The 15436-nt window shown below is 37.2% G+C and overlaps 1 protein-coding gene across 1 annotated transcript in view; it reads right to left on the bottom strand.

Annotated features, from left to right (window-relative positions):
* Positions 1–15436, bottom strand: part of BAZ2B (bromodomain adjacent to zinc finger domain 2B) — a 257806-nt gene that overhangs the window by 71327 nt on the left and 171043 nt on the right. The window contains exons 9-12 of the mRNA XM_058191992.1: positions 14719–15114; positions 4206–4827; positions 2523–2822; positions 56–116 (exon numbers count right to left, since the gene is read on the bottom strand). Coding sequence (XP_058047975.1) covers positions 56–116; positions 2523–2822; positions 4206–4827; positions 14719–15114 — 1379 coding nt within the window. The remainder of the gene's footprint in view (positions 1–55; positions 117–2522; positions 2823–4205; positions 4828–14718; positions 15115–15436) is intronic.

Here is a 15436-nt window from a genome sequence, read left to right as displayed (position 1 = left end):
AAGCACACAACAAATAAAGGCTGCAAAAATTTAATTTCAAATTTATTGTACATACCCATACTCCAGAGGAATGCGCAATTCCCGTTCATCTGTAACTCGTCGCCTTTTTGAAGAACCTTAAATAGAATTCAAAAAGTCAATTTATAACGAAACATACAGAAATTAAAACTAGTTGACAAACAGAAATTAGAAGCTGATCATTTTCATTTGCTACCGTAACATTTCCCATATCCTATAAAAATCAATAGGAGTACAAGTTTACTGTTTTACTGATTACAATATTAAACCATATAATTCAGCTGAAGTGAGGGATATTATCTCCCAATAATGTGCCAATCCATGAGAACTCCAGGACTAACTCAAATTTGTGTTGCTGCTGTATCATGAAGTAACTTATTCAATTTACCTTCACCAAAAATGAATATTTCAGAGCTCTACACCTCAGACTTTTAACAACATTTTTTTTCTACGGCATTTTTTCACTCCTAGGAGTAGGCATTGACAACTAATTGCTAAATTGGATACTCATTAGAAAAAAATGTGGTGCAAAATTATTAAAATATGTTTTTGCCAGCAGATATGGCCCAAGTCCTCATTTTAGTGGTAGAATGCCAGCTTTGCATGCTGAAGGTCCCTGCTCAATTCCCTCCATCTCTAAGTATGGCTAGGAGAAAATGATTTCTGAAATCATGGAAAGCTGTACATAAATCTTAGCCAAAATGATTGGTAATCTAACATGGTATGACAGATTCCTCTGTGAGGTCCACCAATTTGGATGCCTTTAAAAGAGGTTTAGACAATTCATGGAGAATAAGGCTATAAATGGATACTAGTACTAGATTATCCCCATTAGTAAAAATGTTAAGCCTGTTAACTCTAAGTCGCTGGAGGAAAATGAGTCAATGAGAGTTACTGATTGTGGGCTTCCTAGAATCATCTAATCAACCATAGAATACTAAGTTAAATACACATTTGTTCAAATCTTCTCCTTATTTGCAACAATTCATGCAATTCATGAATTGGCAGGCTTTCCATTTTATTTTTTTTACCTAAAAATAAACCAACAATTATACCCACTTAAAAAAAAATCTTCTTTGCTAAGTGATAGGAGTAGCAACTAGAGGAAAGATTTATACAGCATGCAGTATGCTGAAAGAGTTATTTGCTGACAAATGATAAGGAATGAGATTACAGTAGTCCTTGATTTACAATCATTTGATTAACAATTGTTCAAAGTTACAACAGCACTAAAAAAGATGACTTATAACCAGTCCCCATCCTTACAGCTGTCAGCATTCCCATGGTCATGTGATCAAAATTCAAGTGCTTGACAACCAGCATATATTTACTATGATTCGAGTGTCCTGGGTCACATGATCGCCATTTGCGACGTCATCAGTCAGTGGGGGAAGCTGGATTTGCTTAATGACTGCATGATTCACTTAACAATTGCATGATTCATTTAACAACCATTGGGAAAAAAAAGGTCGCAAAATTAAGGACAAGCAACTTAGCAACTGCTTTGTTTAGCTACAAAAATTCTGGTCAAAATTTTAATCATATGTGAAGGACAACCTATATATGTGATTGAAACCTGGATATAAGAGAAATATCTGGGCATTTAGCTAGCTAGCTGAAAAGCAGGATGAAACTTCAATTAAGTTTTTAAATCTTATTAAAATGAGAACTATAATTTTAATACCTATAAATGAAAACAGCAGGCTTGTCTTTTTATTAGATTAGGAACAATGTTCTTTGATAGTATGATTAGTCTAAATTAAGAAATGAACAGTTGAACACAACTATACCCAGGTGGTCTTGTTGAAACCAGTAGCATATAAACAGACATAAAGACATATTTTTTTTTAATCTATTAAGCACCTATTTTATCTTGAGTCAGTAGAACCTATATATTTTTGATAAAACTCACCTATGAGTCTTACAAATTTTGGAAAAAATATGATTCTGCATAGACCATGGATAATATTCAACTAATGGATAGAACTTAGTGTAATTCAACTGATGGGTCTCCTTGACCAGATTTTGTAATACAGTCAGGATGCCCGGCAAAGTGCAAGCAAATGTGTGAATTTCAGGCTCTGATACCCTTATGGAATATTCACATTCTCATTTTTCATCACCCTCTAAAGTTATGCCAGGGGATAATTCTGCTGTTTTTCCTTGGAAGCCACAATTTATGTAAGGCAGCTTTCAAGTAGAAATAATGTAGTGCAAGTCACTCTTTGTTATTCATATATCTAAAAGCAGTAGAGTCTTCCATATATTAAAGCCCCCAACATCCCTATCGGTCAGGATACTGAAAATTATATTCCAACAATATCTAGAAGACTACCAGTTTCCCAGAAACAGCTGTTCCCCAACCCAGGCACCTAGAAAAATCTGTAAAGTCAAAAAATATTATAAAACAAGCCAGATTTGAAAACTGATCAGTTACAACCCCTTTTTGATTTCAACCAAAGATCATACAATGGTCTTTTAGAAATAATAAATAAATGTTATACCACAATGAGTGCTTGAAGCAAGTCCAGATGATGGCGTTCCTACAAACACTGGTGAGGGGGACTCAGGGCATAATGCAGCTGGAGCAGAACTGGGTGTCTTTGCTACTTGGAGATTAAGTGGTGTTGAACAAGTGGCAAGACTGATAGAAGAGCTTTTAGTGGAAGAAGAGGTTTTGCTCAATTTAATCATAGATTTTTCTCCCTCGGTATCAGACTCTGACTCATCGGGATCTTTATCATCTTCTTCCTCATCATCTTCAGACCCTTCTGTGTCAGACCCTTCTGAATTAGTATCGGATTCTTTGAGAAAATAGAGAGAAACATGAATTACATAAAACAAATGGTGCCTCTTTCCAGCATTCACTAGTATATTGAGGGAAAAAATAAGTAAGTAGGACCCAAGAAATCAAAGTATGTATTGTGCAGAACAATTTTTGAGTCCACCCATTGGCAGTACTAAATGAAGTAACAAAAAATATATACCATATATGGGTATATGATCATGTTCCCTCTGTATTGCGAACATGACCATATACTCATAAGGCTTGCACATCTACTATTCATGCCCTTACAAGAAAAAAATGCAGCCCATGGATTATAGGTTGTGTCTATCATATACTGTTCCAAGAAAGCAGTCCAAATCAGATGCTTCTTGAGCCTTTATTTCATCACCAGAACTACTGATTGGCTACTATTCACTTTGTAATTCATAAAGAGAGGGATGCAGGTCTGCATAAGTTTTAATGGTATACAAAACTTTTTGTAGACACTGATACTAATTCCGAAGCTGAACTTGAACAGAACATCATAGTTCTCATAATTTTCAGTTAAGTTAAAATGCTGATTTCTAGCCTACATTTAATCAGAAAGTTGACAGTTCCTTCATATGAGTAGCTATGTGATTTAACTAGTTTTTAAACCTTACCTCAATAAGCATGCATGTAGAAGGTAGGTATGCATTGATTACAATGCATGCAAATGGTCAACACAACTTTTGTTGTGCCCATGTATATGTTTCTGTACATGTGTATGTGTTTATTTTACACATGTGTACATACATACACACCCACACAATCTCCTTCTGAATCCAACTGGCTCACTTCCAGGTATCTTTATAGAGACTTGAGGCCTAAAATATTTAAAGTAGGCCATCAGCTACTCCTGATTCTCTTCTCTCTCCTTTAGCAAACCTTTACTTGGGAAACAAATCTCCCTGAACTCAAAATTTCTTCCTCGTTGTGTGACCAGATCAAATAGTTATCTCATAATTACTGTCACCCTCCTGAAAGAAAAAGATTGGCAGTGGAATGTACAACCTGTGACACTCCAGATTTTGCTGTTCTGCAATTCTCAGTATCGCTAGGAAGTTTAGCCAACAGAGAAATATGTTGGGAGCTATAATTCAACAACATCTGAAGTGTTGCTGGCCTACTGTGATCTAAGAGCAATTGCAATAAAAGCGTGGCAGCAGTCCCACCACCGCTAGTTTAAATGAGTTAGGAATTATGCTGCATTAGGGTTGATTCATCTCTATAGTTCTTATCTCAAATATCAGCATTTAATACAGAAACAACTATAGAATTAAAAGCCTCAACATAAATTCAAGACACTTGCAACACAGAAATATGTGTTTTAGAAAGACGCAAGCATGCATTTTACACAGGTTCTTTAAAGGAAATAAACCTGATTGACTATCATCAGAATCTTCATCTTCATCATCCTCATCTTCTTCATCATCATCATCCTCGTCATCTTCATCATCATCATTTGAATCTTCAGAATCTTTACTGCTTAGAACATCTGAATCCGTTCCTCTGAATTGTTCAACTAATGATTTCGCCGAAGAATGACTGTGTTGTGTTTTTACTGCTGTTACTGTATTATTGCTGACTGCCTTTTCCTTTGCTGGGCCAGGTAATACAGGAGAGGTAGAAGACATAATAGGTGTCCGGTTGCTTGGTGTCTTTTTCCCACCTGTGGTTAAATTTACCGGTGAGGAAAAGGTTACGTTGCTGGAAGTAGATATGTTTTCGTTGACCTTGGGTTGAGATTTGGATTTGGTGGTAAGTGCTAGAGGAGCCTCTTGAATGACGCTCTGAATTACTCCATTAGGTTGATGATTACCTAAAAGTGCATTGGTCAAGAAAGGATTCGAATGGTTGTTTTCTAAAGAGGTGTGTTTTTGATGAGCTGGTGATGAACTGGTTGGCTTTGGACTTGATAATGCTGTGATAATCTTCTTTAGGTTCTTGGATGACTCGTGCTGTTTCTTGAATTGTGCTGGGAATGTTTGTTTGTACTGTTCCTGCAGAAACACAAAAACATAATAAATGTCATCAAATGCAATGGGAAATGGGTGGGTGAGTGAGCGTATAAGATCTATCTTTCTTTCTTTCTTTCTTTCCTTCCTTCCTTCTTTACATCCATCCATCCCTCCAATACTAGTTAAATGGGAACAGGAGTAGGAGATGCCCAATTAATGAAGCATCTATTGCTGAGTGTAGAAACGAAATGTTGAGCTAGACATAGCTGATCTTGGAAAGCTGCTTTTAACATTCTGATAAAGAAGCTGTAGAATTAAATACACTGTATTAGAATTCAAAAAGAGGAAAATATGGTTAATCAAAATTATATTATTAAAAAAAAGATAAAATTAAAGGTTTCCCCTTTCCAGTCATGTCCAATTCTAGAAGGCTGGCCTCATCTCCTTTTCTTAGCCAAGGGAGCCAATGGTGTCTGAAGACATTTCCATGGTCATGTGACCAGCATGACTATACAATTATACGCTGTTGCCTTTCCACTGAAATGGCACCTATTTATCTACTTGCATTTGCATGCTTTCAAACTGTTAGGTGGGCAGGAGCTAAGGCAAGCAACAGGAGCTCACCCCATCATGCACCGCTTGGGTCTTGAACCTGGGCTGTCAGCTTTCCAGCTAACAAACTCAGCATCTTTAACTGCTGAACACCCCTTAAATTATTAAATAAGACAAACCTTAATTGTTACATGCTGGGGTTACTTTGGTAACAGAAAGTAGATGAATATATTGTCTGTAATTCTATATGTATTCAAGACAGAATTCACAGATATCCAAACAGTTAATGGCTGGATAAGAAATTACATACATCTACTTGCATTATTACAGAGTCATAATAATATCCACTAAGATTTGGTATGGAAGAAGAGAAATTGGAATGCCTAATCCATTTACCTGAAGAAATTGCCATTACAAACAAAGTGCTTAACATATGAGGGGAAAGATGATTTTGAAATAGTGTATAAATAAAATATCACAGTTTTTTTTAACAGAAAGGTATAATGCAATGTTAGTTAATAATAAAGTACTGTTAATGAAGTACAGGTAGCCCTCGACTTATGACCACAATAGCGCCTGGAATTTTAGTCTTAAATTGTTGCGGTCATAAGACAAGACACTGGCAACCTCAGTCATGTGACCACATTTTGGGCGTTTGGTAACTGTTCTGCATTTATGACCGTTTACAGTGTCCCACAGTCACTTTACTGCAATTTATGACATTTTTGCCAGAAACCAGCATTTATTTTCCATTTCCAGCAAATAATGCCCATAGCAAACAAAGGGTTCACTTAATGACTGTGGTGTTTGCTTTATGACTGTGGTGTTCACTTTACAATGTTTGCTTAACAACCATTGTGAAAACTCATAGTCATGTGAAGACCCACTTTACAATCATCAAGATTTGTGACCATAATTCCCAGACTCAATTACAGTCATAAATCAAGAACTGCCTATACATGCTTTACTGCTATCATATAATACTTTACTGCATTCCTCAACCAACATTAAACTCCATAGTCATGTAAAACTTTCCAGAATTCCACTAATTCATTTTACTGTACACTTTTTCTAAACCAACAAGAATATAATAAACTTTATTAATCTTTCATTTCTTATCAAGAAGTAAAAAGAAAGAAAAATCTAGTCTGCACACTCTTTGCCTGGCATAAAGCCACACTGCATTTTCCAAATGTTACTCAATCTCATCTCTTATATCCTGTCAATCAGAATTCTGCTGCGAATCATCTCATGCTCATTTAACAAACTAAATACCCTTTAGTTTTACATTCATTCTTGTTACTTCTATCTTTGCATAGGGAATAAAAATAGCATTCTTCCAGAATTCATGCAGCCTTTTCATTGCACACATTAAACAAACATAGCCTCTCCATAAAGGAAACCATCTATATTTTAATATTTCTCCTGTTGCAGGTAGTCCTTCCTTGGCGACCACAACTGAGCCTGGTAATTCCATTGCTAAGCGCCCTAGTTACTAAGCGAAACATCACATGACTGGAATGAGCTTCCACCCTCACTTTTCTTTTAGCATGTATGACATCCTTTTTATCAGTTTTTTTCTTAGACATTAACATTTATAGTAGTTATTTCAATTCCATGCTTATACATGTTAGTATCATTCAAATATTTAAAATAGTTCTTTAAGTATTTCCTCACTTCAATTTCATCCTAAGTAAGTTCTTAATTTTTATTTCTAATTCCATTCTCTCTGTTGGAGGCACCTTTAGCCATTTCACCCATTTCCCAAAAGTGTTTAATTTCCATTAAAATTCCCTGGCATTTTCTTTGCTTTATTTAATCTTCCTGGCCCTATTTGATTATATTCTTTCCAGCTATGTTATTCTATTTGACTACATTATACAACATCTTCCTCTCATCCTCATTTTTGCAGAAATAGTTTTCATACATGCACTTTTTCATTATCCAGTTTCTTTCCTTTGTTATTCTACTAAGCAACTTTTTTCTTACTTTTACACTTCAGACCCTTGTGTGGCACTTTGTAACTCTGTTTAATTATCTTCATTGTGTTTAAAGCAGCTTCCTCATTTCTTTTCCTTATGTTCACTTCCTGTTCAGAATTGCATGTAAATGGAAATCAAAAAAATCCATAGGCAATTTATAAAGTTAAAAAAATAATAATACTGATTTTAAAATATCTTTATGTAACATTTGTAGCAACAAAAACAAAACAAAACAAGACTCTAAAACACTCCATGAATATAAATTGAAAATCCAAAAATGAGAATTGACACTACACAATGAGATCCAGTATCACTGGGGAAAAATACAGATAAACCTGTGTAATTTCCTGCTACTTTAAAAACAATTTCCTGCTACTTTAAAAACAAAATATTTAATATATACAATTGTTCAAGTTTCCATTTTTAATCATGAAGCACAATTGTGCAAGCAACCAATTGACACAATTATACTGTGAATAAACTTTGATCTAGTTTTAATACCAGTAAGATCACAGCTACTAAAGCAAAACAATAAAATAATTGTAAGAATATGCATATAAAATTGTCACGGCCAATTTTATATTCAAGTTCTAAGAACTGCATTCCAATCCACAGTTCAATTTGTCTGAAAGCTTTTGCACTTTTAAATAACAACAAACAGATCCCTACATTTAGAATAGAATATAATTTATTGGCCAAGTGTGATTGGTCACACAAGGAATTTGTTTTGGTGCATATGCTCTCAGTGTACATAAAAGAACAGAAAAAAAACCTTCATCAAAGGTACAACATTTACAACACAAATGATAGTGATAGGTTGCAATTTAACCCTTAATGATAGCAACAAAAAGTTACAGTCATACAGTCATTAGGGGAAAGAGATTGGTGATGAAAACGATGAGAAGATTAATAGTGTAGATTTAGTAAATAGTTTGACAGTGTTGAGGGAATTATTTGTTTAGCAGAGTGATGGCCTTCGGGGGAAAAACTGTTCTTGTGTCTAGTTGTTCTGGTGTACGATGCTCTATAGCGTCGTTTTGATGGTAGGAGTTGAAACAGTTTATGTCCAGGATGTGAGGGATCTGTAAATATTTTCACAGCCCTCTTCTTGATTCGTGCAGTATACAGGTCCTCAATGGAAGGCAGGTTGGTAGCAATTATTTTTTCTGCAGTTCTAATTATCCTCTGAAGTCTGTGTCTTTCTTGTTGGGTTGCAGAACCAAACCAGACAGTTATAGAGGTGCAAATGACAGACTCAATAATATAATATAATATAATATAATATAACAACAGAGTTGGAAGGGACCTTGGAGGCCTTCTAGTCCAACCCCCTGCCCAGGCAGAAAACCCTACACCATCTCAGTCAGATGGTTATCCAACATTTTCTTAAAAATTTCCAGTGTTGGAGCATTCACAACTTCTGCAGGCAAGTTGTTCCACTTATTAATTGTTCTAACTGTCAGGAAATTTCTCCTTAGTTCTAAGTTGCTTCTTCTTTGGTCAGTTTCCACCCATTGCTTCTTGTTCTACCCTTAGGTGCTTTGGAGAACAGCCTGACTCCCTATTCTTTGTGGCAACCCCTGAGATATTGGAACACTGCTATCATGTCTCCCCTAGTCCTTCTTTTTATTAAACTAGACATACCGAGTTCCTGAAACCGTTCTTCATATGTTTTAGCCTCCAGTCCCCTAATCATCTTTGTTGCTCTTCTCTGCACTCTTTCTAGAGTCTCAGCATCTTTTTTACATCGCGGTGACCAAAACTGAATGCAGTATTCCAAGTATGGCCTTACCAAGGCATTATAAAGTGGCACTAACACTTCACGTGATCTTGATTCTACCCCTCTGTTTAGGCAGCCCAGAACTGTGTTGGCTTTTTTAGCAGCTGCTGCACACTGCTGGCTCATATCTAAATGGTTATCCACTAGGACTCCAAGATCTACTACTACTATTGAGCAAGGTACCACATATACGGTACCTGTGCATTTTGGTTTTTTTTGCCTAAATGTAGAACCTTATTTTTTTCACTGTTAAATTTTATTTTGTTAGATAGCGCCCAATGTTCAAGTCTGTCAAGATCTTTCTGTAACTTGAGCCTATTTTCTGGAGTGTTGGCTATTCCTGCCAGCTTGGTGTCATCTGCAAATTTGATGAGTTTCTCATCTATCCCCTCGTCCAAGTCATTGATGAAGATGTTGAAGAGTACTGGGCCTAAAACAGAGCCTTGGGGTTCTGTATTAATTAATTAATTCCTCTGTAGAACTGGATCAGTAGCTCCTTGGGCAGTTTGAGCTTTTTGAGTTGGCGCAGAAAGAACATTCTTTGTTGTCCTTTTTTGATGACGTTTTTGATGTTAACTGTCCATTTTAGATCTTGCGATATGATAGAACCTAGAAATTTGAAGGTTTCTACTGTTGATACTGTGTTGTCAAGTATTGTGAGAGGTGGAAGTATGGAAGGGTTTCTCCTAAAGTCTACCACCATTTCTACGGTTTTGAGTGTGTTCAGTTCCAGATTGTTTTGGTTGCACCACAAGGCTAGTCATTTGACCTCTCATCTATATGCGGATTCGTCATTGTCTCGAATGAGACCAATCACTATTGTGTCATCTGTGAACTTCAGTAGTTTAACAGATGGATCGTTGGAGATGCAGTCATTGCTATACAGAAAGAAGTGGGGAGAGCACATAGTCTTGGGGTGGGGTCCTGTGCTAATTGTGCAGGTATCTGAAGTGATCCCGCTTAGCTTTACCTGCTGCTTCCTGTTTGTTAGGAAGCTTGTGATCCACTTAAGTCTGTTCAGGTACTTGTAGCTGAAGTTAGTTTAGAAGAGTGTTAAAAGAGTGTCTGAAATGATGATATTGAATGCTGAACTAAAGTCTACAAAGAGGACCCTTACATAGATCTTTGGAGATTCAAGATGTTGTAAGACGTAGTGCAGAGCCATATTAACAGCATCATCTGTTGATCTATTTGCTCGGTATGCAAATTGCAAGGGGTCTAACAGCGGATCCGTGATGGTTTTCAAGTAGGAAAGCACTAGCCTTTCAAAGGCTTTCATGACTACAGATGTTAAAGCAATTGGTCTGTAGTCATTCAGTTCCCTGATAGTGGGCTTCTTCGGCACTGGGATGATGGTAGAGCGTTTGAAGCAAGAAGGAACATAGCACATCTCTACTGATTTATTGAAGATATGGGTGAAGATGGGGGCCAATTGGTCAGCACAGACTTTTAAGCAAGAAGGAGTTATCTTGTCTGGACCTGGAGCTTTTCCTGGCTTTTGTCTATGAAATAGGTCCTGCACTGCCTTTTCTGTGATCACTAGAGGTTGTGAACCAAATGGGATGGGGTCAGTTGTAAGAGGCTTGGCTGTTGTTGGTGTGTCTGAGATGGGGGTTATGTAGATAGGTGGCTGTAATTTCCTTTCAAACCGGCAGTAAAACACATTCAGGTCATCTGCCAGTTGTTGATTTCCTTCAGCCTGGGAGGGAGGTTTGCCATAGCCAGTGATATTTTTAAGAGTTTTCCACATGTTTGCTAGTTCATTTGCTGAAAACTGATTCTTTAGCTTTTCAGAGTAGCTTCTTTTTGCTGCTCTGATCTCCCTTGTTAGTACATTTCTGGCCTGACTGTACAGCATTTTATCACCTTTCCTGTAGGCTTCCTCTTTGGAGTGACGTAGCTGCTTAAGTTTAGGTGTGAACCAAGGTTTGTTGTTACTGTAACGCAAGTTCTTTGTCGGTACACATAGGTCTTCACAGAAGCTGACATATAATGTTACAGTATCTGTGAGTTCATCCAGGTCTGCAGAGGTATCTTCAAAAATGTTCCAATCAGTGCAGTCAAACCAGGCCTGCAGCTTTAATTTTGACCCCTCCATCCAGATCTTCACTGATTTAATTGTTGGTTTTGTGGTTTTAAGTCTTTGCCTGTAAGCAGGTACAAGGTGAATCATGCAATGATCACAGTGTCTTACAGCTGCACGTGGTAAAGACCAATAAGCATCTTTTAGTGTTGTGTAGCAATGGTCTAACGTATTATTGCCTCTAGTGGGACAATTGACATGCTGAAAGTATTTTGGTAGCTCTTTCCTTAAGTTTGATTTGTTTAGATCTCCCAAAATAATGGCCAGTGAATCAGGGTATTTGACTTCAGCCTCCATGATTTGGTTAGCCAGAGTTCGTAATGCCTTATTTACACAGGCTTGAGGTGGTACATAAACAGCAATTAGAAGAAATGAGGAAAATTCACGAGGCGAATAGTATGGTTTGCGGTTGATAATTAAAGTCTCTAAATTGTTGTCGCAGAATTTGTAAATTACAGATAAATCTTGACACCAACTGATATTAATATATAGGCATAAACTTCCACCCTTCATTTTACCAGATGCTTCTGAAATTCTATCTGATCGTATAATCTGAAAAATTGGAATATGCAGGCTACTATCTTCAATTGATTCATTTAACCAGGTTTCAGAGAAGCATAGGACTGCTGAGTTGCGAAAATCAGAATAGTATTTGTTTAAGAGTTTGTTTAAGAATTTAAGAATTCCTTGTAAGGTGGGATGACATGATGGAAAATAAAACATGATGGAAAATAAAAGATGACCAACTCTTCCTTTGCAGAAACCAAGCATGAAGGTCAGTTTAAAAGGACGCCTTGTACTGTGCTTAGAATTCTAAGGTTAGTACTTTTGTGCAACCTCTTTTTCAATAGGCACTTGGTTCACATATCCAAGTTGCTTGGTATGTACAAGAAAGCAGTGACCTATACCTTCACTTGGCAGGCTTCTGGGTCTCATCAAAAGAAAGGGATATGCATTCCCACATAGCACTTTGGACAAGATATAGAAGCACAATGAGAGAAAGTACAAACAATCCTTTCATTGCTTTTTTATCTGCTGTTAAAGTCTGAGGTATATTATTGACTATAGTCCCTTACAAAAAGTGTGAAAGGCACAGCACAGAGATGAAACGTAATAATGTGCGCTATTTATCTATTCAAATCAATCTGGTGAAAAAAAAATCCCAAATAAAAACAACCACATATTAATTGCTGCATAATCTCTGAACTTTTCCCAAGAAGAAGGAATAACAGGAAAGCATCTTGAGGCAGTGTCCTGGATTAATGAAAGAGTATAACGTACTTACATTCATTTTTATATTGCCAATAGACCCAGCTGGTCTCCACACACCCCACATCATTGTAGCATTGCATTTGTGGGGCCCATTATCTTGCTGGGAGAATAAAGCTACCGTACAATAAGGCCAGATGTGGTAGTAAGCATATTCATATCAATTTTTCTGAACCGTCCTTCATCACTTCCAAATGGAAGGCTTCTTGTGGTTTTTTTAAGCACTATCCAAGAGGTTTTCCTCCTTAATGGATTCTTAATAGACTCCCCCTCCCCTTTGGAAAACCCAGAAAGGTTATAAGATGGAGAAAAAAGGTATGGAACTTCTGTTTGTGAACATAATATGACAGCGCGATAAGGCCTTATTTGAAAGCATCTGTGGTTCAAAATTAACATTTTCTATTTAATTCAAGTGCAACACCAGAAATATTTAGGTAGCTAGCATCATGACTTAATTTCTGTCTTGAACCTCATTGGATGTCAAAATCCCATTCTGGATTTCCCTGAGATCCAGGATTTATAACAAAGCACAAAAGTTTATATCATGCCAATAGAGCAATACATTTTGTTTTCCCTTTTAACTATTTGAAAACTGAAACATCTTCCATTGAACATTTGGTGGCATCATGCTCAGCTGTATTTTTAAAAGTTGGGCGTGTTAAAAAGAAGATAATTTTCTCAAAGAAAAATGTGATTTTATAAACGGTATTGTTTTTAAAACAAGTATTTTAAGAATGTATCCTCTCTATGCCCTCAGTAGAAGTATTTATACCTAGCAGGGATGTTGATGTCCTTAACTACAAATATTAATGGGTACCCCTCTTTCATGACTTCAGGTGTCCACACATGATGCAGTAGAACAGCCCATCATAAGCTTGTTTTATGCACTATGAGAATAGCAACTCCTAAACCCCATTGGCATTATCTCAGTAGCATTAACCAATTGTTTCCTTCTTAGCTCCCTGCCCGGCCTAAGCTCCAGTCTCCCCAGCCCACCAACCACAGCCCTAGATACACTCCACCTGCATCTGGAGTATCTATTAGAGGAGTATAGCCCTATCAACATTCATACAAGAATTATTCACTTGCCCAGGCTCTTCCTTCCATTCTACAGAGGAGGTACAAGGTTGCTACTACTATACAGTATCTCTTTCATCATTTATATATTCATTATTTTAAAGCATTCAGCATGAAAGCCTGGAGACAAGGGAGCCGAGGTTTCAGTGCTATCTTTTTCTGTAAAGTAGGGGATGAGATCTTTTTTAAAATGTGCAACTGCATGATCAGCATTTATGCAGAGCATTCCATGTATGTTAACTACCTGGAGGAGAAAATAAGAAAGAGCATGTTCTTCTGTCAAAGGAAAACTGTTATTCAGCAAATCCTCTATATCAGGATTCAGTATATTTACTTCATTGATATCTTGTCCCAAGCAGCTTGGGCCTGGGGTACATGGTTCATCTCATCCTGTCCATTTGTCTTTTCAATAATCCAAAATGTATTTCTATTTTTCTATTCTCTTTCTATTTTTTTACCCCAAAGCCAAAATAATGTTACTATATTAAACCATTTTATAATATATAATTGTACCAACAGTTACATAGTTATAGAATAGAATAGAATAGAATATTTTTATTTATAGACCGCCCTTCTCCCGAAGGACTCAGGGCGGTGTACAGCCAAGAATAAAATACAGAAAGAAAACAACAATACAAAACTAAAAACAACCCTTAAAAAACCTATTTGATATGGCTATTTATAGATAAAATATTACCCTCTAAAATTTACAAAAAATTTAAAACCCATAAAATCAATTTGATAATTTAAAATTTAAGCGAGTCCAGCAAGACGAAATAAGTAGGTTTTAAGTTTGCGGCGGAAGGTCCTAAGGTCAGGTATTTGTCGGAGTCCAGGGGGAAGCTCGTTCCATAGGGTAGGAGCCCCCACAGAGAAGGCCCTCCCCCTGGGGGCCGCCAGCCGACATTGCTTGGCTGACGGCACCCTGAGGAGCCCCTCTCTGTGAGAGCGCACCGGTCGTTGGGAGATAGACGTTGGCAGTAGACGGTCCCGTAGGTATCCCGGTCCTAAGCCATGAAGCGCTTTAAAGGTAGTAACTAACACCGTTATCATTCCTCCAAATACGTATGATAATTTAAACAAAATAAAAACTAACATATATGCACACACACACACACACACACATACACACACAAACACAACCCCACTACTTTTTCAAAAAGTTCATATAAAAAGGAAATTCGTCTCACCCGGTTTGATCTGACATCAATGGTCAATGCGCTAGCTTCTTCAGAGGTATTTTTATTCCCTGTCTTGAGTAGATCAGGAGAAGGAACTATAAGTTTTAAGAAAGTTTCCTTTTTGGCTTGATTTACCAAAGACAAAGGGTTCACATTGGGCACCAATCCAGTAGACTGTATTACACTTGTGTGTTTGTTCACAGATTCCACCTTTGCCTGAGAGCTTTGGAAAATAAAGGGAAGTTGCTGTGACAAAACCTGAGGCTGCTTCTGCTGGGCCTGGAATGATGAGTGAGTCTGGCTATCAGACGCAAGAGGTATTGGCTGGTGTGGTCTCTTTTCCTGGGGCAATTCCTGGGATTTCTGTCCATCTCCTTTCATGTCTGGTCCGCTATGCATTAGCACCTGTAAATATGGAAAAATAGCTTGATGGAGATATAGGAATGCTTGAGCTATCCTGTTTCCCCCAAAATAAGACATCTCCTGCTAATAAGCCCAATTGGGCTTTTGAGCGCATGCGCTAAAATAAGCCACCACCCCTGAAAATAAGCCCTCCCCAAAAACATTTAAACACATGCGCAGCCAGTCCCCACCATTTCCTCTTGTTTCCTCCACATGCCCTAAAATAATAAGACCTCTCCAAAAATAAGGCCAAGCGCTTATTTCGGAGTTCAAAAAATATAAGACAAGGTCTTATTTTCGGGGAAACACGGTATAAGCCACCAAA

The sequence above is a fragment of the Ahaetulla prasina genome, chromosome 1, assembly GCF_028640845.1.
Source record: "Ahaetulla prasina isolate Xishuangbanna chromosome 1, ASM2864084v1, whole genome shotgun sequence".
Lineage (NCBI taxonomy): Eukaryota > Metazoa > Chordata > Lepidosauria > Squamata > Colubridae > Ahaetulla > Ahaetulla prasina.
The sequence above is the reverse complement of the archived record's forward strand: the minus strand, read 5'-3'. Positions and strand labels throughout refer to the sequence as shown.